General features: G+C 41.3%; 1 protein-coding gene across 4 annotated transcripts in view; it reads left to right on the top strand.

Moving 5' to 3' along the window:
- The first annotated feature begins 2,278 nt into the window (after positions 1-2,278).
- LOC307033979 (voltage-gated delayed rectifier potassium channel KCNH8-like) overlaps positions 2,279-27,264 on the top strand; it is a 40,581-nt gene continuing 15,595 nt past the window's right edge. The window contains exons 1-10 of one of the 4 annotated variants that reach the window (XM_079672618.1): positions 2,279-2,686; positions 9,520-9,753; positions 9,866-9,997; positions 11,111-11,256; positions 12,008-12,266; positions 14,672-14,829; positions 19,489-19,696; positions 22,081-22,401; positions 22,525-22,724; positions 24,086-24,335. In XM_079672618.1, coding sequence (XP_079528744.1) covers positions 2,611-2,686; positions 9,520-9,753; positions 9,866-9,997; positions 11,111-11,256; positions 12,008-12,266; positions 14,672-14,829; positions 19,489-19,696; positions 22,081-22,401; positions 22,525-22,724; positions 24,086-24,335 — 1,984 coding nt within the window. In that variant the 5' untranslated portion in view covers positions 2,279-2,610. Of the gene's footprint in view, positions 2,687-4,834; positions 5,209-8,424; positions 8,613-8,700; positions 8,825-9,519; positions 9,754-9,865; positions 9,998-11,110; positions 11,257-12,007; positions 12,267-14,671; positions 14,830-19,488; positions 19,697-22,080; positions 22,402-22,524; positions 22,725-24,085; positions 24,336-27,264 lie in introns of those variants that run through there. The other 3 variants (XM_079672617.1, XM_079672615.1, XM_079672616.1) reach the window with 3 other exon arrangements.

Raw genomic sequence — 27,264 nt, 5'->3', positions numbered from 1 at the left:
TTAAACTGTTTGTTCCACATGTTGCAATTTGTTTTGCCTTAATTTCCTTTTTCAATTCCTGGGGGGTATCTGGAAAAGCTCAAGAAATAGCAACAGAAAGAACAGGAGGTTCATTTTTTTCAAGAACTAGCCTCTACTATGTCCTTTTTTACTTCTTAAACCACTGGTAATACGACACTTTGGTGTTGCAGTCCTGTAGATGCTGAGTTTAGTTTGGCAGTTCTAGTGCTTCCTTTTTAACAAAGTGCAGGGAAATGTGGTTTGATAATTTTGATGACAGCCTACATTGGAGGAAACCAACAGACCCACTTCCGGTCGGTCTGGCTTAAAATAAAGGGGCGGACCTCTACTCGAGTTGGCTACCAGGGCGCATGCGCAACGGCTGGGGAAAGCCATTTATCCGGAGCGCTCGGTGCACCTGCTTCATTAAACACACCTGCAGGAGAGGAAAATAGAAATAAAGTGGATGAAAACAACAGAAAGAACCGGAGCATCTTGTGTTATGAGGTCAGTCACAAACAAACTGCATGTTGGAGGCTAGGTAGTGAATGAAATACTAACTTTCTTTAATAGGAAAGTTGGTATCCTAGTTAAGAAAGTTAGTATCCTAGTTAAGAAAGTTAGTATCCCATTCCACTACTCTCTTGAGTATTTTTTTTTTAAATGAACTAAAACACACATTTGCGTGAACGAGACTAATGATTTGAGCCAAAGCCAATGAAACAACTGTAATATATTGTCTCTTAGGCTACCTGAGCTTCTTGTCCTGTAGAGGGCAGCATTTCCTTACTAATACTCATGGCCTGTATTTCAGTGTTAGAAGGGGACCGCTACAATCTTTAACATCCAGACCAAATTGCATTCATTTTATGTCTTCTTCTTCTGCAGCACCACCACCACTCCTCCTTCCTCCACCTAGCTTCCTCTCATTTGATTGACAGCGTCTTGCTGCAGTGGTTTAGTGAGGAGCTCTCATGTCTCAGGAGGTGTCCCTGGTATGGATGCCTCAATTTAGCTTGTTTTGATCTGCAGACAGTAGCTCTCCCTTAAGTCTGTTTTCTAGAAGCAGTCATGTGCTGCAACACAGGCACCAAGTCATTACTGACTCACCTGCTTTGGTTTCTTACAGACTGAAACATATGGGGTAGTTTCATGTATCACAATGCATTCTATTTTATAAACTCAAGTAACTCTTAACTACATGCAGCTGTAATTAACATGCAGTGGAGGACAAAGTACAATGTCTTATGGAGGACCTTCTTTCCTTATGTCTTGCACGTATACTTTTCCCTACAGTATATGTGTTTGCTTTGAAGCACAGAAAGAAGAGTTATTCTCCCTTCCCACCAGTGGGAATAACAGACCCACTGGGATTCCTGAGGCATGGAGTGTAAAAATGTCCACCTTGAGAAAAACGACCTCAGGATTTTGAGTTTGGAGACACATAGAGTGTTTCTTTTCTCACCAATTGTTGACCCCTGGAGGATTTAAGGACCGATGTCTGCTTGTGTGAGAGCACAAGTTTCTTCCAGTTTACTCAACAATAACTCATAGCTGCAGACACATCGAGTAAAAGTTGCATTTCTCTGGGTACAAATGACAATCCAGTATTCTTAATTGCCCCTATAAGTTCACCAGTGTCCCATATTTCAATGCCATTTCATTTAAATTGAAAGAAAACATTGCCCAAGCTAAAATTAGGGTAAATACATTTTAATTATGAGCATCCATCCAGTCTCCAGAGCACTGGTCCAAAAACAAACACATGTGAATGCTTCCCATTTAGAACATATGTCACATGTTCTTCACACAAAACTCTGTTAACCCTGTGGCACATGGATTAACACAAAAAGCATGTGTGTAATATATGAATTAATTCAATTGGGTATATTTGGGGCTGGCATATTTATTCAAGGCTTCAAAGGCTTTATTGTCATATGCACAGTACAGTGTGGCAAGGCAAGTTTATTTATATGGCGCTTTTCAACATAAGGCAATTCAAAGTGCTTTGTGTAGATATGGAAACGGAAATCTTAATGCTCCTCCAACCATGCAACATAAACAAACAAGACATAACACAATAAAAAAAAAGGGCAAGAAGAAATAAAGTTGGAATGGTGCAAGATTATGTAGCAGCTTTAAGTGTGAAACGTGGCAGAGAATAAATATTTCACAATAAAGACATCAGAAGACATTTGGCACATCACTTCAGAGGATGAGAGGTGAGGAGAGACTGAGAGAATATCAAAGAGATAGAGAGAGGCTGCTGGTGGAGGAAGAGAGAGAGAGAGAGAGAGGAAGAGAGGAAGAGGAGGAGAGGAGGATTGCATCGCACTGCACCCGTGCGTAAATGTGACCATCCTTGCCTCCATCTCTCCATCCGCTCCCCGGCTGCCTCCAGCCGCTCCGCTCCTCTCGGCCGGGATCACCTGCTCGGTGGTCGGTGGTTTTGGGACCGTGGAGTCCCGGGTGTCTCGGCTCGGCGCCCTCCTCCAGGGGTTAGGAGGAGCGCCGGGGACCTCGTCCAGGTTCCTGCCGGGCTTCGTGGCTGCTCCTCCCGAGAACCAGGGCTCTGAGCGCCGGGAGAGACGCGGATCCACCCGCTCGCGGATGCCGGTGATGCGAGGTCTGATCGCGCCACAAAACACCTTCTTGGACACCATCGCCACTCGCTTCGATGGGACCCGTGAGTACATAAACAACTATTCATTTCACGCTGCGAAATGCATGGTTATTTAACCCTTGTGTTGTGTTCGAAAGATGTTACCGTTCATGATGTTCGCGCCGCGGGTACATTTTGACCCATGATTTCTCTCAGTCCAAAACACTCAAAAATAATGACTATCATCCGATATTTTTTTAACTACATCATACTCATTATGCTTTCCTAACCGTACAATCCTGTTGTAATTTGATGGCCCCAAAACACATTACACCACTTAAGTAAAACATTTGATTAAATGCACTCATTATATTCCTTATAGAGAAGACAGTGGATAATTATGTTATCTGATTATAATAGACTAATATTAGAATTCAATTTCCCCCAAGAAGTTGCTACAACTTTATATTAAGTGCTGACTCACTTCAAACATATTCAAACTCTGCCAACACAAAGTCCTCCTTCAAGAAGATCGAGGACACGTGAAGACATGTTAACTGAAAACTGTGAATCAGGACAAAAAGTTGCAATTCAATTTAAATATGGAGTCCATATGCCTTTGCTGTGATTTAGTCATGCATCAGCTTGTCATAGTCAAATTAACCTAGCTGCCAGGCCCATAATAACCCCCCCCCCCTCCCCTCCTCCCACATGTTGTGTACTATGTGCTGTGGATTTTCTATTTGGTTATTCATTTAGGAATATGAGCAAAAAAACCTAGCAATCAAAATACCGAAATTGGATTTTGACGCAGGGGCCCTTTTCAACTTGGAGGTCAGTCTAATAAAGCAGGGTCAGCGCTTCAGAGCGCCTGCAGCCAAATAGTCAATTAAATGAGCACAAACCATTGAAACACAAGAGCACTTGACTGTTTAACATCCAGGCTCGCTCACAACATTGTGCATTGTGTTTGTTTTTTATTCATCACAATACAACAGGCATAATTGTTTGTGACAGCACTGACCTGTACTTTTATTATTAGTCACCACGAACCCTTGTTAGTTTGTGCATTCAGCCCATGAACCTGCATGGAAACAAATGTCAAACCATATGCTAACTGCAGTTAAAGCTTAACACGGTTGCATAAGTCAGTCCCGAAGGCACACACTAACAGGCAGGGCTGAGCAACACACAATTTATGGATGAAGCATATATGGTACAGGAAATCAGAGCGGGATGGGTTTATTTTCTGAGAAAGAGCTGACAGTGATTACAGAATAATTCATGCTGCAATATTTAGAGCATGCTTGGAAGAAATCAGTCATCAGTGACATCTGCAGGTACTTGATACGTCCCCTGAAGGCAGCGTCTCATGAGATGGCATTAATTCATTTTGAATATTTATGTCAGCGGTGATCAGGTGTATCCAAATCTGAGAGTGGAGCAGAAAGCACTTCCCTGCATCTGTGTATAGCAGCAGCTTCAGTGTACAGCTGCAGGAGATCCATTAGACTCTTCTGGTTGAGCACAGATTGAACACTTCTGCTCAATTGCTGTGCATTTATATTCCATCCGTGAAAATCACTCTCTGGCCTTGAATTTATATCAAACATTTCAAACCTCACAGCGTGTTATTCGCCTTAAAATGTGTGTTTACATTCAGTTTTACAAAGTTCCAGCCTCGTTGGTCACTGCTGGTTCCAAAACAGAACCAAGACGGCGACAGGCTTTGCTGGATTTAAAGGGATGAATGACTCTGCCTCTTGCTTTAATGTGAGAAAGTGAATGGTGTTCATGTTGAGCTCTTCTTCATTTAGGATCTTATAGTCCTAACCCTAGCAGGCCTGTGGTAAAATCACAGTGAGGAGGCTTTTAATGAGGACCTTCTTCAACTGATGACTGTGTAGCTGTCTATGGGGCGCTGTCAAGAAAGTGTGTGTGCATGTGAAGGTGTTTCATTTCAGTTGAGGCTAAAACACAGCTGGCAAAATGGACTGAATTTAGGATGTTGTTTTATACCTTCACACTGAAATGAGTAAAAGCAGTAGCAGTGCAGGTCGAGAGAAGTCAGATGTTTTGTTTTATTTGCTATTCAGCACACTACATAACAGAATAAGCATCCATAGTGACTAGTGAGTGCTGAAGCTGGGCAGAAAAGTATTCTCAGGATCTCCATCTTTCCCATTCAACATTAATGCAGCATGTTAACCGGGGAGACCTCGGGGAATTCTCTGTAGATTTTCTTTTTGTGACATTGCAGTAAGACAGCTCCAGTAAGAGCCCTTTCATAACACAGAGATCTCCCCATGCACTGCATACATATTTATACATGGAAAAGGGTTACAGATTTGAATGGATAACCTAGGAGTGAAGAAGACCAAGACACTGTTGGAAGGATTGCTATGAAATGCTGTTTACCGCCAAGGATATGAAGCCTAGCGAGCTGTGAATATATTTTAGCAAACAAATCATGTATTGCCTTTTCTAACAATCGGTTGCTTAGCCTGTAAACTGTCAAAACATTTAAACAAATACCCTTCAAAATGTACATTTCGCAGAACAATGTGGAACCCAAACAGGGATCAATCTACATGTGAGATATTAGGGTGAGTAGATAATTTGTTGGTCTGTAGTTTTTGTTGATATCTTTATGCTCTACTGAGAAGAAAAAGTGGATAAAAGTGAGCGATGAGACAGAGGAGTGACGGATTTTAGTGTTTTAGTCAGGGGACTTCTGGCACAAAGCTGTGGGCTGTAAACTTTTGAAGCTGATGCAAAGTGAAAAGTGTCTTTTCAGTTAATGTTCAGGACAAACGGCACAGAGCTGGTTTAACAAATTTTCTTGCATACAGGAATCATCTGGCGTCAGTGTTTGTCTCCATATTGTTTGCCTGATTTCTTTTGGCAAGACTCATACTTTGAAAAGCCGTGCATATTCCCAACCATCATTTATTCATAGGATACAGTGCATTGACCTTTTTACAAGATGGTTACACTAGTATGTTGTATGCATGTGAAGCGGGGGGGGGTTTGTAAAAATTGATGTTGTACTGCAGCCATGCTGTCAGCCACCTTTTTTACATATCAGTAGCCTATGCTAACGTCATACTCCTAATAACAATGCTAACATGTTAACTACATTAAGCATCTTTTTTGAGCTTATTAGCATGCTAACATACTCCTAATAACAATGCTAACATGTTAACTACATTAAGCATCTTGTTTGAGCTTATTAGCATGCTAACATACTCCTAATAACAATGCTAACATGTTAACTACATTAAGCATCTTGTTTGAGCTTATTAGCATGCTAACGTCATACTCCTAATAACAATGCTAACATGTTAACTACATTAACCATCTTGTTTGAGCTTATTAGCATGCTAACGTCATACTCCTAATAACAATGCTAACATGTTAACTACATTAAGCATCTTGTTTGAGCTTATTAGCATGCTAACATTAACCAACACAGTCTCACGGCATTTCGTGTTATAGTCACGAAATTAATCTATTGATTTGTGTTCACCAACACGATTTTGCCATTTTTTTCGTGTCACACAGAACGATTTTATAAGCAATGTAAATAATAACAAATTAGAAGGAAAAAGAGATAAAACAAATACAGATTTCTGTATTCTGACACAGAACGATTTTAGAAGCAATGTATTTATATTGGTAACTACATGTTTCGTACCTGCACCAAATAATAACAAATTTAGAAGAAAAAAAAGATGACAAAAAATACAGATGTCAGTATATCTGAGGTTCTGAGCCCCATTTATTTTCCTCGCAGAGGGCAAATAAACTCCGACATTATAGGCTACAATTTAAAATAAAAGGGTTAGGCTTAGGGTAAGATATTGAGTAAGAACATGTTTTTATGAACCACACAGCTTCTGGTATTCCAAGACCCGACCGGACAAAAATATGTGGTGCAGGCACGAAACATACTACCAACAGAAATACATTGCTTTTAAAATCGTTCTGTGTGACACGAAAAAAATGCGAAAGTCGTGTTGGTGAACACGAATCAATAGATGAAATACATTTCGTGACTATGACACAAAAAATGCCGTGAGACTGGGTTGCATTAACATACTGACACAATACCCCAGAGGAATGCTTGAAGCGTTACAAGTGCAGACTGTATGCATTGGTTTTGATCCAATTAAGGGTCTGAGCCTGCAGGGAATGAATGCAAGTTTACACATTGTCCTTAACAAGTCCTTGATGTGTTGGCTTACATTGTGCAACATGCTGAATGCATTGTGGCGGGCTGTCTCTGTCCGTGTTGTCAGAACTAGGCTTCCCCGAGACGCTCCGGGGCTGAGGAGGCTACGTGCTTTTGTAGTTTTCAGCCACACTTTATTACACCTGGATTGCAGTGTGGTTGTGACAGGCCTGCAGAGCGCCTGGGGATGTGCAGAAAATGAGTACTGCAAAGAAAAATAAGAACAAGGTTTAGACATGGGTTTAGAGCCAGAGCAGGAAAAAGATAGAACACAGACGAGAACAAAATCAAATCAACTTCCCATGATCCTCCTGCTCTAAGAGGCCGCTTGCACTTCTTGTTCAATGAGGTTTAGCAATAGCATTTACACTGGGCACGCTTTATTAATTCATGAATTATTAAATATCATTGTCCCTCCCTGTTCATCTGCATAAAATCTCACTTCCTCCGTGTCTCATTGAATTAATCTCTCACTCCTTATATCTCTCATTCAATTATTTTCTCTCGTCCTATATTACTCACATTCTTCAAAGTGATCGCTTCCAGATTAATTTCTGTTTGGACTGGAAATTAACGCATTGGCTGTTTGAGTCACCTGAATAATGCATTATTCAATAGTCCCCATAACTCAGGCTGTCAAAGCAATTATTTGCTGCTGTTTGTATCAAATTGTGGCGATTTACTAACAGAAAACATGCCAACATGCATACTTCTGCATCATTTTATAGTTTGGGAATGATGTTTCTGGTACATTTCTGACAAATTATAGAAAAAATCATGTAGTATTCAAAAGGGGGTCATGGATGCTTGGTGACAAAGTGATTACTTTTGCCCTGGGTAAATGAAAAAGTAACTTAAAAGTAAGGCGAAAATGAATAGTTTGCTGTTTTTAGGTACCTGTCAGATTCTGTAAACCACAATTATTTCACTTCTAATGTCTTTATTCTGCAAAGTAAATTCTCCGAGGTTATGCACACGCAGACGTTACGTTAAAATGTCAATCTAGCTTATTTGAGTGTGACAGAAAAGTGAAGTTTATTTGTAGGGAAACACACAGAGGTTGGTAAAACACACGGGACGAACAAAGGAAAATAATAATTTAAAGAGAACAATATCATGAGATGAAGAAGGGAGGATGAAGTGAATATCATTGAAAAGCAGCAAGCATTTTAAATTCTCCCCGAGGAGAAGCGCTTCAAAGTGAGCAGAATTACTCCGAAGCCTTTCAGAGTGCATGAGTGAATATAAAGCGAGGAATGAACACTGTGAGAAGGAAAAAAAGTGAATGTGACTGTGGTTGTGTAACATAACTGTTTGCAAATGAAAAAGAAAAGTCAACACTGCACCATTTTAAATATCATTATAATAGTCATCATTATTATAATTATTAATTATTCTACTTTAACTAATGTTTTTCCTTATTTGGTGAGTTACTTTGCAGAAGGTTCTTAAAACAAAATATAAATCAACATACATTATTAAACGTTAAGCTACCTAGTTGTTTCGTATAATGCAATTCAAATAACCCTTACTCTTACTTTCAGTGCAACATCTCAGTATTCGGTTTTCCTACTTTAAAAATGGACATTAAAGTGGACACTGATACACAGAAGACGCTGTCGTCGTTAATTCGTTTTTAATTGAGCAATTATCAAGTTTATTAGACTTTGAAAAAGATAATTTAATTAATGTCAGCTTTAATTGTAACAATGTAGAGCTAATGTTAGCACAATAGCTCGCTTAAATCAGCAAAATGAATCAAGTGGAGACAGAGAGGTAAATCTTGATACTGCTAAATGTCCACATGTTAGCATCATGGTTAGCTTTGTTAGCATGCAGACGTTAGCATAACAGCTAGCTGCTAGCATGGCTGTAAACTTCTGTTCTCTTATCTGAATTTTTTTACGCAGCTGAAAAGAGAACATTGTTTTCTGGGATTGCAGTGAGTTAATTAACCGGAAACTGTGAGAGTGTGGGAGAAAATACGGGTATGAAAAGTAACATGTCAAATTAAGACCTTTGTAAACTACACATGGGAGAAGTTTGCCTGCAGGATATTCTGCCTAAAATAGTTATTTTAACCCAAACCATAATATGTTTATAAACCTAACCAAGCTTAACGAGAAGGAGAAGAGGTGGAAGAAGGAATACTCTGTTACATATAAAAGTCCTGCATTCAAAATGTTACTTAAGTAAAAGTAGAAAAGTATCAGCATCAAAATATACTTAAAGTACTCATTGGCCCATTTCAGGATAAAAAATATATGCTTTGAATATAATTATTGATGCATTAAAGTGTTATCAAAGCGGCTAAAGGTGCAGCTAGTTTGAATGACTTTGTATACTGCAGGGTAGCTTGTGAATTGTACTACTGTACCTTTTTTAATTGTATATTTCACATAATTAATCAAAATCTGCAAAGTAACTAAAGTAATACAAATGTAAATATTCAAGCAAAGAACATGTCTCTCAATTACAGCACTTGAATACATGTATTTAGTTACCTAACACCACTGCAGATAGAGAAAGTTCAGTATTTGGTTTAGCACAATTCAGAACAATGTTTCCTGCTTGATTTGATGTTGATGAGATTAAAGTTTTGTTTAGCTTATCCTCTGAAACAATATCATGGATGCTGTCCTGCTTCTTTCCCCTCTTACCTTGCCATGTTTCCTCTCCCTAGACAGTAACTTTGTCCTGGGGAACGCCCAGGTTCAGTCCGTCTTTCCCATCGTCTACTGCTCCGATGGCTTCTGTGAACTGACCGGCTTCAACCGAGGCGAGCTGATGCAAAAGAGCTGCATGTGTCACTTCCTGTACGGCAGCGAGACCGGCGAGACCCTCACCTCGCAGATGCAGAAAGCTCTGGATGATCGTCGGGAGTTTAAGACTGAGATCATTCTGTACAAGAAGTGTGGTAAGACTGGAGGACAGTGTCATGTTCAATCACGTTTAATACTGTCACTGTCAGTCAGTGTTATCTTTGACTATGTATTTTCAGTGAGGGAAAATGAAAATCTCTTTGACAGGCTCCAAGTTCTGGTGTCTGCTGGACATCGTGCCCATAAAGAACGAGAAAGGCGAGGTGGTTCTGTTCCTGGTGTCACATAAAGACATCACAGAGAATAAGGACCAGGACCATGGCAATGAAACTGACACTGGTGAGAGATGGCATGAAAAAGAAAGTCAGACTTTTTTCCATTTCACTATAATTCACATGAAATGATCTAATCGAGGCTTTGCAGCTGCGACACGAATCTATCAGCAGACATGACATTATGGAGGGGAGCAGACATCAAGTGGAGAACCGATCTTACTTCTGCAGCAAAACTGTACTTCATTTCTACCCAGTTTGGCGGACACATATTTGGAAGTTTCTTTGTCCTAGAAAGACAAGGTAAACTTAAAGGTGGGGTAGGTAAGTTTGGAGAAGTCAACTCGAGTGCACTAGAATTTGAAAATACAAAACCGGAACAAATCTGCCACTTCCTTTCAGAGCCCCGCCTCCAACACACACGAATGCGCACCAATGAGCCAATGAGGGCACCAGATAAGTTTGTGCACAGATGGAAGGCTGACAGGCAGGTAGGCCATCCAGTTACTTTAGCCGGCTCAGATGATTGGTCGTGCTTTTTACAGCGCTACGGCTTCCACTGATGAATCTTTTTATAGATTTATTGTCAAAGCACTTCAGATATTCATTGCTATCGGGATGTTAAGAGCATTCCATGGAATATAACAAAAAGTGTATCTCGAGCCGGTTTCTCAAACTTACCTACCCCACCTTTAACTAATGTGCATTTAAAAAAGAGGATTGGGGTTAAAGTCCCCCTACCTCTTGGTTTAAATCTGGGAATTGAAAAGGAAAGTGGTTTAAAGGTCAAAGATGGGTTCGGGTGACAGTAAGACAGGAACATTTGTTGTCTGGGGATTCAAAATGGATGAAAGAGAAGGATGAAAGGAATATAAAAAGTTAGAAAACTGTCAAAGGAACTATAATTTCAACAGGAAGACTAGGGGTAGAGGAATGAGAGAATTAGGTGAGGGATATTGCCAAACATCTGGAACAAACTCCCAGCAACCTGCAGGTCCAAATCTTTTTTTATTCACATCTCACACTGCACTGTAACTTTTATTCATGTATTCATGTTTTCTTATCTTTACTTTTGAATGTTTCTAATGTGTTTTATGCTCGTAATGTCTTTGTAAAGCACTTTGACTTGCCTGTATAAATAAACTTGCCTTACACGTCTTCCTGTGTCCTTGTTTTTCAGATGAGGAAACGGGCCTGGAGATCCAACAAATCAGCCGTCCTCAAGGATTCAACGTGGAGCGACGCCGCAGTCGAGCGGTCCTTTACCAGCTCTCAGGACACCTCCAGAAACAGGACAAGAGCAAGAGCAAGCTCAAGATCAACAATGTGAGACAGGTTGTCCTACATACCTTCTGGCCTAGTTAGAAATGCACCAAGTTTAAAACTGAGAGTGATGTTTTTGGAGGATGAATATCTTTAGATGTAAATTGAAGTAACTGGGATTAGAGATAAAGGGCCCTTGCAGTGTGATCTTAATGACCCAGATCCTTAGAGCGAAGAATTCATTACGATGCCGACTGATTTTTAAGTTTCACTCTCTTGCATCAGCTAATATTAAAGGGATAGTATTGATGTTTTAAAGTGGGGTTGTATGAGGTACTATAAGGATATTTACCCACTCCAAAACATCAGAAACATCCCTTAAATTGATGCCCAGTTAAAAAAACATATTTGTATTTGTTCTATACTTCCTATAAACCTGATTTGAAGGCTTTGAAGCTAACTCATTCTGAATTTATCATTCTGAATTTATTATTTGAGTTTGCCTCTGAATTATGTAGAGCCACACGACATGTATCAAACTAAAACTTTAATAATACTACACAACTAGCAGAAGCAGTGCTGCTTATGATGATCAAATATTAACAACGCTCAACGGCGGTAACTAAAATAAAAAATCTAAATATGATATTTGGCCTCAAATCATCTGAGGCCTGGCGCCCCCCCTGCGATCTTTGGCGCCCCCCAGGTTGGGAACCACTGCTCTAAAGCAATATGGCTGCACTAAAATAAGAAGACAATCAATTATGAATGTTATATGGTGGACGTTTCTTCCTCTTGTTTTATCTACATCCAGAGTGTTCTCGGAGCCAATGCCAACCCGGTGCCAGAGTACAAGGTGGCGGACATCAAGAGGTCTCGTTCCATCCTCCTTCACTACGGTGCGTTCAAGGCCGGCTGGGATTGGTTGATCTTGTTGGCCACCTTTTACGTTGCCGTCACCGTTCCCTACAACGTCTGCTTCACTCCGGCGGAGATACGGGAAGACGGAGCGTCAGCCGCACGAAACCCTCCGAGTCACAGCGACATCTTGGTGGAGATACTGTTCATCATCGGTAGGGCAATTTCACACGTTTTTTTTCCTAGAAATGGAAACACAGCCCAAATAATATTCATTCTCCCATCGTTGTGTAGACCGTTATGCTCCAGGAAGTCGTAAAAGGTTTTCCAGATTTCCCAAAAACCTATCCAGTTTGTTTTTACGGAAAAAACGTATCCTTTCAAGAGCGAGGTAGAACTTCCTCCCTGTCAGCCGTTGAGAAAGTCCATGGTTCTTTCCATGTGTGAGCTATGCACCGTTTAGCCTCCAAAAAGCAAGCATTGAGCAGAAACCTTACATTCTTGGAAGTAGGTATATATTCAGGATAGGGATGCATATCGTTGACCTTTTTACGATACCGATACCACTGAACGATACCGATACTCAACCGATACATATCGTGATACTTTGAAAATGTATCATCCCACGATTACTCCCATGAAGCGCTTTACGATATAGTTAACATGTCAAATGAATATTACATTCAATTGTGGGACTTCTTGGACCTTTTAGTTCTGAACAAACAATGAAAAATACATAAAAAATATGAAGAAAACCGATTATGGAATATCTTTTATAACACCCGCCATCAGGTGTGCCGTGTGAATAGCACATCTTGTCAATGCAGACAGACCGTTATAGCACCGTTATAATTCATGTTAAACCTGAGATTCGACTAGAGAACAAATACATAATAGAATAATGGTCATGAGATCTCGGCATTGCACAAACAAACAAATCTCATCTTTAAAATCAACATTTGCCTTCACTGGTGAGAGAAAACAAATCCCATCACAGTTCATGTGTGGGACTTACCTTTCTAGTATTGAACAAACAATGAAAAATACATAAAATATTAAGAAAAATGATTATGCAATCTAATTTATAACACCCGCCATCACGGGCCACGGACTCACTTTTAAAATGAAAAAAAATAAAAATAAAATTGAGTTTTTTTTTTCAGTATCGAAACCGGATCTGATTTCGGTACGGTATACCGTAGCCACCAGTAACCGGTATTTCGGTAATACCGGATACCGGTATGCATCCCTAATTCAGGATACACAATTTAGGATCAAGAGGTACTTCTTTACCAATAACCACACTGATCAGCTCGAACACCCTTTTCCAAAAGAAGAGTATTTGTGGGTACACAGATCAGAGTCCTGCACGGGTCTGATTTTCAAGACCCGCTCTCGCCCCGCAACCGCGACGTGCAATACCGAACCCGCCCCGCTACCCGCACATATTACCAATTAGTTCCGCGACCCGACCCGTCGGCACAGGATCCGCAACCCAACCCGAACCCGCATATATATATGAGCAGTGAAAACGTGCAATTATTAACACACGCAGTTGCATATTTCTCTCAAAAAGCGTGGCATGTTGGTTCGTTTCTCCATCTAGGAGGACACCAAAAGCCTCCCAGACGTTGGATTTCGCTCTTCAGGAAGTGTTGGAAAATGCTGTATTCTCCGCTAAGCTTCACCTCAGCCATTCAGAATGTGGTGCGCTCAGAAGCAGATTGATGCGCTGCAGAGGTTATGATTATGCACGGTCCCGCGGGGGAGAGGTCTGAGGATTTAAACATTAAACTAAATTATTATTATTTAAATATATTTATTATGCAACACCCGCGACCCGACCCGCATCATTTTTGTTTTACCCAGAACCGAAGCCCGGAAAAAAGTGTTTGAAAAAATACCACCCGCGAATCACCTTTTTTGCGGGTACCCGACCCGATGCAGGACTCTGACACAGATATTATGGACATGAATTCAACCAGACTTGGCTCCTATCCATTTCCTCCACTTTCATCTCAGTTTAAGGGGTTTACATAATCCAATCAAGCATTTCTGAAACCACCACTCTTCTCTCCTAATTGGCCCAGATAGCTGCACCACATCGCCTCCAACGCTCAGGAGCCGTATGCTAATTCCACTCCTTAATAATCTTCTTCTCTGCAGTATCTCACCCTGCCGTCTCCCCTCTGACAGCCGAGTCCACTAATCCGGCTCGAGGAGGGCTTGTTAAAACCCACTGGGTTTTATATCTGAAGAAATGTTTTGATTTTAGGGGGAAGACTCCAATCCACCTCATGTCTTTACTGTACATATGAAACACCTGCATTTTATAAATAATGTGTAATACTTTAAACGTTTAGCTCATTTGAAATGAATGCATAAGCTCTTACAATGGTTTGGCTTGTTTGAAGTGTTTTTTTGCACCTATTTTAAGTAATTTTGGATAAAATAAATGTAATGTCTTAGAGAAATTATTAAAGGCACAACCAACAGCCTGTTAGCTTAGCACAAAAACAGCTGACTTCGCGTCTAACTCGTCTTTTTTTGCATAATCTTGTGTTTTTTCATATACCAGAATTGAAATATTTTGTGTTAATTGTGGAGTTTTGTTTTCCAGACATCGTGCTGAACTTCCGCACCACCTTCGTCAGCACGTCGGGTCAGGTGGTGTACGACTCGCGCTGCATCTGCATCCACTACGTCACCTCCTGGCTGTTCGTGGATCTGATCGCCGCCTTGCCCTTTGACCTGCTCTACGCCTTCAATATTAGTGTGGTGGGTCACTCACACAGGCACACACACACACACACACACACACACACACACACACACACACACACACACACACACACACACACACACACACACACACACACACACACACACAACACATCTAACACTCTGACACACACACACACACACACACACACACACACACACACACACACACACACACACACACACACACACACACACACACACACACACACACACACACACACACACACACACACACAAACACATCTAACACTCTGACACACACACACACACACACACACACACACACACACACACGCACATCTAACACTCTGACACACACACACATTTAATAATGCATGTTTTTACACTTTTGTGTGTGTGTGTGTGTGTGTGTGTGTGTGTGTGTGTGTGTGTGTGTGTGTGTGTGTGTGTGTGTGTGTGTGTGTGTGTGTGGGTGGGTGGGGGTGTGTGTGTGTGTGTGTGTGTGTGTGTGTGTGTGTGTGTGTGTGTGTGAAGGCCCTGTTGTTGGTTATAGACCTGATTGTTTTATCAATAGCTCTCATGCTGTTCAACTTCCGCTCAATAATTAGGGATGCACCGAATATTCGGCCACCGAAAATTATCGGCCGAAAATGGTTAAAAAGGCCCTTTCGGCTTTTTGGCCGAAAGTGTTTTAGCACCGAAAAAATATCACCGAATGTCAGAGAACAGGGTTACGTTGGTAAGCTAACGTGTTGTTGTGATGACGTAATCAAAACGCGGCGACAAGCACGGCGCGCGACCATGCTCGCGGCTGGCTCACAGCCAACATGTCTGGCGCTTGGAGATATTTAAAAATATCAGAGAAAGAGGCGCGGATTGCGATTTGTAAAACGTGTTCAGCTGACATTTCTCGAGGGGGTGTAAGTGCAAAGACTTTCACCACTTCGGGATTACTCCACCACTTGAAATCAAAACACCCGGACAAATATGCGGAGTAAGATCAAATCACAAGCACTGACAGCGAGAGACTGTTCAGCGCTGCCTCTCATGTGCTTGATGAGAAGAGGAACAGACTTATGGCTGATAAAGCAGAGAAGCTACTGTTCATTAAAAAGAACCTCCCACTTTTCCTTAATAAGTAGACAAGGCTGGCTTATCATAAGCTTATCTAGTTCTACATGTCTACTCTATACCCACTTTCCTGAACCATTTTCATTGTGAGTTATAATTCACCATCTCAGGTTATCATTAGGGGGAAATGACAGCAGCACAGTGTTCAATATATTGTACTTTCGGTATCTAAATGATACAATGTTGTTTACATTGCTCATGAGGACAGACCACCTTATTTGCAGATTCTTGAAATTGTAATTTAATTTGTAATTGATTGTGGATTTTGTATCCAGTTTTCACTTTATGTATCTTTATACAATGTTTACTACTGTGCTTATGAGGACAGACAGCCTTATTTACAGATTCTTGAAATTGAATTGTAATTTCATTTGAAAATAGTTACATTCATGTGGATTTATCCAGTTTGCACATTTGTATGCATGCACTTATAGTTGCATTTGTTGTTGTTGAAGGCCTGGCTGTTACAGTCTTTATTTACACTATTTTGTTGTAGGCCTCCTGGCCTAGATGTTTATGCAGTTTTAAAGCACCTTGGCTTTGTTCTGAATGTGCTTTGTTGTAGTTATCCTACAGAGAAAAGAAGATGCACTTCACTTAGTATTAATGTACTGTATGCATTCAAAAGTGCTGAATAAATGTTTTATGGACCCATAATAGTGATAATTATTTAAGTTAAGTTTAGCCATAATCATCTCTTTTTCCATAATCAGGCAGCTGAACAACATTGGTAAAAAATGTATACATTATATATAGAAATATATATATATATATATATATATATATATATATATATATATATATATTTCTATTAATCATTTTCGGCCTTTCGGCATTCGGTTTTCGGCCAACTGTTTCCTATTTTCGGTATCGGTTTCGGCCAAGAATTTCCCATTCGGTGCACCCCTATCAATAATAATTAAAAAAGACTAAGGTTGCGTTCGGATAGTTTAAAAATCAGCTCCTAAGTTCTAACCCTATCTCCTATTCCTTGACCTCTGACTGAAACGTCACGGGGTTAAGGGATAGTGGATAGGAGAATTCAAAAGGACTTAGGAGAAGGGACTGCGGTGCTTTAGAGAATCCGAATGCACTTTCACTATCTGACGTGTTTATGATGCGCCAGCGGACGTCATTGTGTGCGTCTGCTGCTGTGGGAAACTATGGAAACTACAGTGTTCTATACAGCGGACTACAACATGGATGTTTAATAAGAACGAGAGACTCATCTGGAGACTCTGCACCGTGCTCTGATGCTGTTGCTTTATGCTTTATGAACAACAGAGAAACATATTCTTCATGACCAAAGTTTGAATTGAAATAAAAAAGGAAAGTGAAACTTATGCTCGTCACCCTCTCCCTCCGGTCCACATTAATACAAATGATCCCAATACGTATGATTGTAAGAAAAGATCTTAAAATCAATACAAATGTATTTATTATAAACGTTAGTCCTTAACACCTATCACTGTGTACATCACCATTCAAACATCTTTTAAAAGTTGAACAAACCCCACACAGCTCAGTGAAATGTTGACTTTATTTGATCATTTCAGTAAAAACTAACGTTCATATTTCTCTTTTTGATTATAATACTGATGAACGTTCAAAACAAAGCACTTTGCAACTTACCACCTACGTTTTAAAATGCTTAATAAGCACCGTAACTTTCATGATATACTTTCTCCGTCATAATCGTTTGTGTCCGTGAACGGCCGACTGTTGTGTGACGGCAAATGCTGCGGCTGCAAGGCATTGTGGGGCAGCATTTCCTCCTCTCCTTTCGGTGAGGGAGGTCCAGTGGTTCCTAAGCTAAAGGAGGTTATAAAGGAAGTTTGAAACCTCCTTTCCTATCATTCTAGAGAATTGGAACGGCACTTATCATGGCTGCCACTGAGGGACTTCCGGGTCATTTCACTCGGTTAGGAAGGTTCCTAAGCTAAATGGACTATTGGAACGCAACCCATGAATGAGTAAATATAATGCTACACAGAAGCAGAAAAATAAATGTACAAACCATTGCTTTTATCTTAACATTTGTGCTCCGTACTGTTCTTTAAATCCCGCTCTCAGTAGTGGCTTCAAAGGAAGAAAACTGAGACTCTGAGCTCCAACAAGAAACTCATTATTAGGAAACCGATAATGAAACTGATGATTGAGCGTGCTGACGACAAATTACTTGTGAAGGCGAGTGATTAACCGGATGATTGCAGAGCTTTGTAACTGATACTCGATCACTGAGTCTGAAGAAACACAAGATGATTAGATTGTTATAAAAACAAGGGAAAAACTAATTTATGTTTCTGACTTTTCGGCGCTTTTCGCTTGACAACAGGTCATGTGATGCGTTTGCAGTTTTATGTTTCTGTCGTGCTTCAGGTATCGTCCTCTGAGATAGATACTGGGTTGAGACAGAGTTGATACACTTCTGCATTCAGTTCAGAATGAATCGCCCTGAATCGATCCATACTCAGATCTCTAGAGAAGTACATCCCGTCTAAGTGTGGTGTAATTAATCTGTGTGGAAACCGGCTGCTTCAATTAACAGACCACTGATTGGACGCCAGAACAGCAAGAAATTGCAACTTCAGTTAATATAGGGGGGCAGGAGGTGTGTAATGAGGCCCTGTTGGGTTTCCCTCGCCTGTAGTGTTTTTTTTTTTTCATGTTAATGGTCTGCAGAGGCTAAAATCCCAAAGGTCCCTCTCAAGCTCATGCACCAAATAGTACCTAATTTAAACACATTGGGAGTCAAATAATAAACAATAATTAAAAACATGTTAAATATATAAAAACACACAAATCAGGGTTTCTGCTTGGATTTTTTCTTGCCGGTCAAATGTCCGGAAATAATAAATTTTACCGGACAAATTTGAAACTTACCGTGTATCATGTTTCAATAATAATAATAATTGTGTAGCAGAGTTTCCGTTAGCAGGTGATTACAAATGACAAACAACATAATTATTACATTCAAACAAACTACTTGTCGTAGATAAAGTACATTATTCAAAAGTTTACATTAACTTTGGATTACGGGAGAAACGGATCCTCTCTCTCTCTCTCCCTCTCTCTCTCTCTCTCTCTCTCCCTCTCTCTCTCTCCTGACAGCCCGTCAGTTTCTCATGCAGCTCGCTAAACAGTGGGCGGGGCTTCATGTGATCATGCAGAGCTGCTTGTCTCAGAGCAGCTGATCTCTGAGCCGGTCGATCGGAGCATCCCTAATTATTACCGGACATTTTGACCGGCAGGTTTTGAATTTACCGGTTTTTAATAAATGTTACCAGCTAAAACCCGATAATTACCGGCTAACGGAAACCCTCATTCAAATGTAAAAATGTTATGTTCAACTAGTATTAAAAGCCAGTGCAAAGAGGTGAGTTTTTAGCTGAGTTTTAAAAAGTTCTTTAAGAATCCCTTCAGAGTGCAACTTTTAATTTGCTTCTGATGAGAAACTTTGAGGATTAAGTCTGAAATGTATCGCTGATTCAAATCTAGTGTCCAGGAATGAAGCAGCCCATCCTAATGAGCTACACTTCCCTTATCTCCTCTCTCTCGCAGAACTTCGGGGTTCACCTCCTGAAGACGGTGCGCCTCCTCCGCCTGCTGCGCCTCCTGCAGAAGCTGGACCGGTACTCCCAGTACAGCGCCGTGGTGCTCACGCTCCTCATGTCCACCTTCGCCCTGCTGGGCCACTGGATGGCCTGCGTCTGGTACTTCATCGGACGCAGCGAGATCGAGAGCAACAACCCTGCCACCTGGGACATAGGTAGGTAGGTGTGTGTGTGTGTGTGTGTGTGTGTGTGTGTGTGTGTGTGTGTGTGTGTGTGTGTGTGTGTGTGTGTGTGTGTGTGTGTGTGTGTGTGTGTGTGTGTGTGTGTGTGTGTGTGTGTGTGTGTGTGTGTGTGTGTGTGTGTGTGTGTGTGTGTGTGTGTGTGTGTGTGTGTGTGTGTGTGTGTGTGTGTGTGTGTGTGTGTGTGTGTGTGTGTGTGTGTGTGTGTGTGTGTTCTCCTACTGGCAGAGCTGGCAAAAGTACACACATCATTTTCTCAAGTAGAAGTACAGATCCTCGTGTTTAAAAATACTCTGGTAAAAGTAGAAGTACTGACTAAACTTCTTTACTCAAGTCAAAGTAAAGAACTTTGAAATGTACTTCAGTAAAAAGTACCCATTACTAGCAGCTGTTTTAAAGAGTACCTGACCTCCCTTTATATTAATAGAACAATAATGTCATTGTTAGCTAATGAATGTTTCCATGCTGAACAACGGCAACATGACAACGTTTCCATTGGTCCCTCTTCTTTAGAGAAGACCAGGAAATGATGGATACACGGATCGTGTTCAAATCAATAGGCACGCAATGACTCTAAATAATAATGATCACGCCACCAAACACACATTCAGACTAAAGGAACCAGCCTGTTTGGGAAATGAGAGAAGTAGAAAGTACAGGTATTTGGGTTCAACATGTAAGAAGTAGAAAGTACAGGTATTTGGGTTCAACATGTAAGAAGTAGAAAGTACAGGTATTTGGGTTCAACATGTAAGAAGTAGAAAGTACAGGTATTTGAGTTCAACATGTGAGAAGTAGAAAGTACAGGTATTTGAGTTCAACATGTAAGAAGTAGAAAGTACAGGTATTTGAGTTCAACATGTAAGAAGTAGAAAGTACAGGTATTTGAGTTCAACATGTAAGAAGTAGAAAGTACAGGTATTTGTGTTCAACATTTAAGAAGTAGAAAGTACAGGTATTTGAGTTCAACATGTAAGAAGTAGAAAGTACAGGTATTTGAGTTCAACATGTAAGAAGTAGAAAGTACAGGTATTTGTGTTCAACATGTAAGAAGTAGAAAGTACAGGTATTTGAGTTCAAAATGTAAGAAGTAGAAAGTACAGGTATTTGAGTTCAACATGTAAGAAGTAGAAAGTACAGGTATTTGGGTTCAACATGTAAGAAGTAGAAAGTACAGGTATTTGAGTTCAACATGTAAGAAGTAGAAAGTACAGGTATTTGAGTTCAACATGTAAGAAGTAGAAAGTACAGGTATTTGTGTTCAACATGTAAGAAGTAGAAAGTACAGGTATTTGAGTTCAACATGTAAGAAGTAGAAAGTACAGGTATTTGGGTTCAAAGTGTAAGAGGTAAAAGTAAAAAGTTGTCGTGGAGTAAAGTACTGATACCAGAAACATGTACTTAGGTACAGTAACAAAGTATTTGTACTCCACTACTTCCCACCTCTGCCTCCTGGGTACTAAACAACAACAGCACTGTGAGGTGATTGTGGCTCTACTGTTTGAATTACTGACAGATGAGGAGAGCAGAGCTGTAACAGTGGTGGAAATGTACAATGCAAAATGCCTCCAGTGACGCAGATGGAGCAGCTTTGGCTCAGGTGGTGGAGATGCTGTCTGTTTATTGCAGGTTGGTAATTGAGCGAGACACTGAACCCTAAATTGCCTCCGATGAGCCGGGCAGCGCTCCATTATTCCTGGGTAATGAGTTGTGTGCAGAAGAGAAATACAGGCTTTTAACAGCGCTGCCAGATTGAGAGGCACTATAAGAAAGCTGTTTATTAACCGATATACATCACAAGTTCCTCAGGTAGAAGTCCCTGACAGTGTTATTCACATCAGAGAAACTCACTAAGGTTACAATGTTCTGTGTGTAACGTTGGGACATTTCTCTTTCCTACACTTGCTGTGTTGTGTCTGGCTGTCACGCTGCATTACTTTGTCATATGGCTAATTAAATGTCAAAACTTGACTTGTATTGATTTGTAGGAGTCCTTGTAATAACTTTAAAACGTAAAGCAAATCACCATGGGTCTAGAGCAGCTAAACAATGAAGAACATACGCAGAGTAATAACATTGTTGTTGTACTAGGAGAAAAACATTTAGAAAACAGACTAATGATCTGCAGCTGCTTACCCAGAAGTCTTTTAACTTGTTTGAGCGCCTACCCTATTTACAATGTTGTTTTTAAACTATCTTTGAATTGCCTTAAAATTATCGTAACTTGCACCAAAGCTGACATCACTAAGAAAGCTAGCATGCACATCACCCAGTTCCCCCTGATTCTAAATAATTAAGCTGCAGCTTCTCACCCAAATACATGGAATAATGAGCCTCTAATGAAGCCCTGTTGCCACCAGGCTGGCTGCATGAACTGGCCAAACGTTTGGGAACGCCGTACTTCCTGTCCCCGCTGACCTCCCTGCTGGGAGCCTCTGATTCGCCGCTGGGCATCGTGTCGGCTGCACTGACCAATCACAGCCAGTGGAACGGCAGCCCGATCAAAGCGAGGACGCCCGGAGGCTCGGAGGCGACGTTAGGAGGCGGGCCGTCTGTCCGCAGCTCGTACGTGACCTCGCTTTACTTCGCTCTGAGCAGCCTCACCAGCGTGGGCTTCGGGAACGTTTCAGCCAACACCGACTCTGAGAAGATCTTCTCCATCTGCACCATGCTGATTGGAGGTGGGGCTCAAATACCATTGACGTATCTACACTGTAGCTATGACAATAAATGCCTTGAATTGAATTAGAAAATAACTGAACTATGGTAGTAGTATTATACTGAGCGTTTCCGTCTCTCTGCAGCATTGATGCACGCCGTGGTGTTTGGAAACGTGACGGCCATCATTCAGAGGATGTATTCCCGCCGCTCGCTCTACCACACGCGCACCAAAGACCTGAAGGACTTCATCCGGACGCACCGGCTGCCCAAAACCCTCGAGCAACGCATGATGGAGTGTTTCCAGACGACCTGGTCGGTTAACAACGGCATCGACGTCAGCGAGGTACGAGACACTCACTGAAGAAAGAATAACTGATTACCAAACAGTAAGAAGAGACGCTACAGGTGGAAATCAATTAACATATATCTCCATGAAGATAACCTAGTTAACTACTTACATCAAGGCACTCATTTGTTTTTACAAGTGTGCTAAAATGTTAGGTTTCTTAGAGCCTCCAGAAAAACGCGGGCAAAAATCCTTGATTATGCGATTACACATGCAGGGTTTTTATTTGATTTTATGCGGTGAAATTGTGGGAAGTTGCGAAATATGCTAAATATCTTTTTTGAAATATTGGGCTGTCTTATTTTTTCTCTCTCACACACAACCTGCCACTAACGTTAAACTCCTTTACTATTCAATTAAACACATTCAATGTTTATTTATTGTAAAAGCAATTGGGCTTTTTTAATCTCTCACACACACACACACACACACTCACTCACTCACTCACTCACTCACTCACTCACTCACTCACTCACTCACTCACTCACTCACACACACACACACTTCTCCGCCTCATTCTGTTTTCATTTACTCGTTCGTTATCTGACCAGCTTCAATCTTGTAGGCTACTCACTTCGTTTCTTGTAGCCCTCTAAAGGGTTTTGGAGGTTGATGCCTCGGTGAGCGTGCGTTGTTTGGCTTTCTTGTCCGCAGCAGCAGAAAGCATTTTCGAATGTTTGAATGAATCAAAGTGGGTCGTCACCGTCGACTTTCTCTTATGCTCCAACACCCAGTTGCACGGGGTGCAGAATAGTTTCCCCCCACTTTCGTGAAAGACATCGGGGTACTGCTTTGCCCGGTCTTTAGCAGAAAGGTTCGTCGGTAAATTAGATGGATCAGATTTTTTCATCTCTCTCGTGTGAGTTCCACACGTTCACTCTACGGTGTTGTTTACCTTCTGTGATGACGTCGCGTCATCATCATCATCATCACTAATTCACGTCAAGACGAGTTAACTTTTTTTTTTCTCAACTTTGTGGAAAAATGCGGGAATTATGCGGCCTTTTTAAAAATCTGCGCCATTTTGCTGATTATGCGGTAAATTCTGCGATCGCAGAATTGCATTTTTCTGGAGGGTCTAGTTTTTAATGTTCAAATGACATTACATCGAGATAATGCTTTTTAACGAGATAACACGATGGGGGACAAACGCTACTACTTAAAGGTACCAACTCTCAACTTTCCCATAAATCATTTTTACTTTTTCTACTCTGTTGCACACTAAATAGTTACAACATTTATAAAAAACCCATCCTGTAACAGTTCTGAGGATTAAGCACTTAAAGAAAAGTTAGCATATTGTTTTGTGTATCTTTGTGTGGCTGCAGATTTGAATTTCTCCTCCTCTTCCCCCCCAGCTGCTGAAGGACTTCCCTGACGAGTTGCGTGCGGACATCGCGATGCATCTGAACAGCGAGCTGCTGCAGCTGCCGCTCTTCGAGTCGGCCAGCAGGGGGTGTCTGCGCTCGCTCTCCCTCATCATCAAGACCTCCTTCTGCGCCCCCGGAGAGTTCCTGATCCGCCAGGGAGACGCTCTGCAGGCCATCTACTTCGTCTGCTCCGGGTCCATGGAGGTGCTGAAGGACAACACGGTGCTCGCCATACTGGGTAAAGATCCATTCATTTATCTCTTCTACATCAACATGTGTCCCCTCTTCTCCATGTCTCTTCTACATCAACATGTGTCCCCTCTTCTCCATGTCTCTTCTACATCAACATGTGTCCCCTCTTCTCCATGTCTCTTCTACATCAACATGTGTCCCCTCTTCTCCATGTCTCTTCTACATCAACATGTGTCCCCTGTTCTCCATGTCTCTTCTACATCAACATGTGTCCCCTCTTCTCCATGTCTCTTCTACATCAACATGTGTCCCCTCTTCTTCATGTCTCTTCTACATCAACATGTGTCCCCTCTTCTCCATGTCTCTTCTACATCAACATGTGTCCCCTCTTCTTCATGTCTCTTCTACATCAACATGTGTCCCCTCTTCTCCATGTCTCTTCTACATCAACATGTGTCCCCTCTTCTCCATGTCTCTTCTTCATGTCTCTTCTTCATGTCTCTTCTCCATGTCTCTTCTCCATGTCTCTTCTTCATGTCTCTCCTACATCAACATGTGTCCCCTCTTCTCCATGTCTCTTCTACATCAACATGTGTCCCCTCTTCTCCATGTCTCTTCTTCATCAACATGTGTCCCCTCTTCTTCATGTCTCTTCTACATCAACATGTGTCCCCTCTTCTCCATGTCTCTTCTACATCAACATGTGTCCCCTCTTCTCCATGTCTCTTCTACATCAACATGTGTCCCCTCTTCTCCATGTCTCTTCTACATCAACATGTGTCCCCTCTTCTCCATGTCTCTTCTACATCAACATGTGTCCCCTCTTCTCCATGTCTCTTCTACATCAACATGTGTCCCCTCTTCTCCATGTCTCTTCTACATCAACATGTGTCCCCACTTCTCCATGTCTCTTCTACATCAACATGTGTCCCCTCTTCTCCATGTCTCTTCTACATCAACATGTGTCCCCTCTTCTCCATGTCTCTTCTACATCAACATGTGTCCCCTCTTCTCCATGTCTCTTCTACATCAACATGTGTCCCCACTTCTTCATGTCTCTTCTACATCAACATGTGTCCCCTCTTCTCCATGTCTCTTCTACATCAACATGTGTCCCCACTTCTCCATGTCTCTTCTACATCAACATGTGTCCCCACTTCTCCATGTCTCTTCTACATCAACATGTGTCCCCTCTTCTTCATGTCTCTCTACATTAACATGTGTCCCCTCTTCTTCATGTCTCTCCTACATCAACATGTGTCCCCTCTTCTCCATGTCTCTTCTACATCAACATGTGTCCCCTCTTCTTCATGTCTCTTCTACATCAACATGTGTCCCCTCTTCTTCATGTCTCTTCTACATCAACATGTGTCCCCACTTCTTCATGTCTCTTCTACATCAACATGTGTCCCCTCTTCTTCATGTCTCTTCTACATCAACATGTGTCCCCTCTACTCCATGTCTCTTCTACATCAACATGTGTCCCCTCTTCTTCATGTCTCTTCTACATCAACATGTGTCCCCTCTTCTTCATGTCTCTTCTACATCAACATGTGTCCCCTCTTCTTCATGTCTCTCCTACATCAGCATGTGTCCCCTCTTCTCCATGTCTCCTCTACATCAACATGTGTCCCCTCTTCTCCATGTCTCTTCTTCATCAACATGTGTCCCCTCTTCTTCATGTCTCTTCTACATCAACATGTGTCCCCTCTTCTCCATGTCTCCTCTACATCACCATGTGTCCCCTCTGTGGAAAGAGACTCTGAAAGTTTCAGGAACAAAGATTCTCTCTCTTTTTGATCCATTTCTATAAAAACCTGTCTGAAAATGAGCTGATCAGATTTTGGCCACTTTATGATGTCATAACGATTTTTTGTGTTGTGTTACCATTAGCCAATCAGCAACCAAGGTAACCCCCCCCCCCCCCCCCCCCCCCCCCCCTTATCACCTGAATCTCCTCCGAGAGCACCATTGAGTTCTTTGTAACCAAATGTCTCTCAGAGGGGCGTGGGGAGGGGCTCCTTATTTTCATCTACAGTAACAGACAGAGAATCAGCACTTTGGCTGAAACAGAGGGGATTATGGGTAATGCTGCAATGATCTGTTTGGTGTTTCAGCCAATCAGAGACAGGCTCTGGATATATCTGAGAGCTTTAATATATTGGTGAAAAACAGTATGATAGGGGACCTTTAATATCATAACACAGTCTGATTAAATATCCATTCATGGGGTCACGAATAGAATCATCATAAAATAAATGCACATGTTGGATAATAAGATATATAACAGCATTGAGGTTCAGCACCATAGACAGCACCCATTAAACCAATACAAAACTATAAAAGGGTTAATTCTCACACTAACCCTTTGAAGAAACCTGCTTTGAACTAGGTCCAATAACAAGGTAAGTAGATCCGTTGTGAGGTTGAGTGTTTGTCTGAGTGAGTTATTTTGCGACCTGAATCTTGAAGAGTTTCTCAGTCTTGGACTCCAAAGCCTAAGAAGCCCTTCTAGATTCCGGCAGTAAAGTGTCTCAGAAACACAGCGTCTTTTTTCCAGCATAAATAAGATTATGTAAAAAACTAATCTGCATCACAGAGAGCCCCAAAGTAAGTACTGCCGACTAGAAAACATCAGCAGAATTACACGACTGCTTCCTGCCGTTTGCCTCAGCTGAAATACAATTACTTGTGTCACATCTGTGATTCCGAAAGAGAATTTAGAGACTCAGGTAATAGACTCTAAGATTGAGTTTGTGGCCTATAACTCCCAAAATATGACGGAGCAATACCTTAAAGGGCTTTTTAAGTAAACAAAAACACACTATATATTATAAAACTCATTTATTTTTGGTCTATTTTAGAAGCTAGGTGCAGGAGATGAGAAAGAGCTTTTATTTCTGTGGAAGTTATTAAACATCAAGTGTTTAATATCCAGCCAGCTTTTTATGAAGAGGGAACATCCTGAAGGAGCG

The sequence above is a fragment of the Notothenia rossii genome (assembly GCF_949606895.1).
Source record: "Notothenia rossii genome assembly, chromosome: 3".
Lineage (NCBI taxonomy): Eukaryota > Metazoa > Chordata > Actinopteri > Perciformes > Nototheniidae > Notothenia > Notothenia rossii.
Note: the sequence above shows the minus strand (reverse complement) of the source record. Positions and strands in the feature narration are given on the sequence as shown.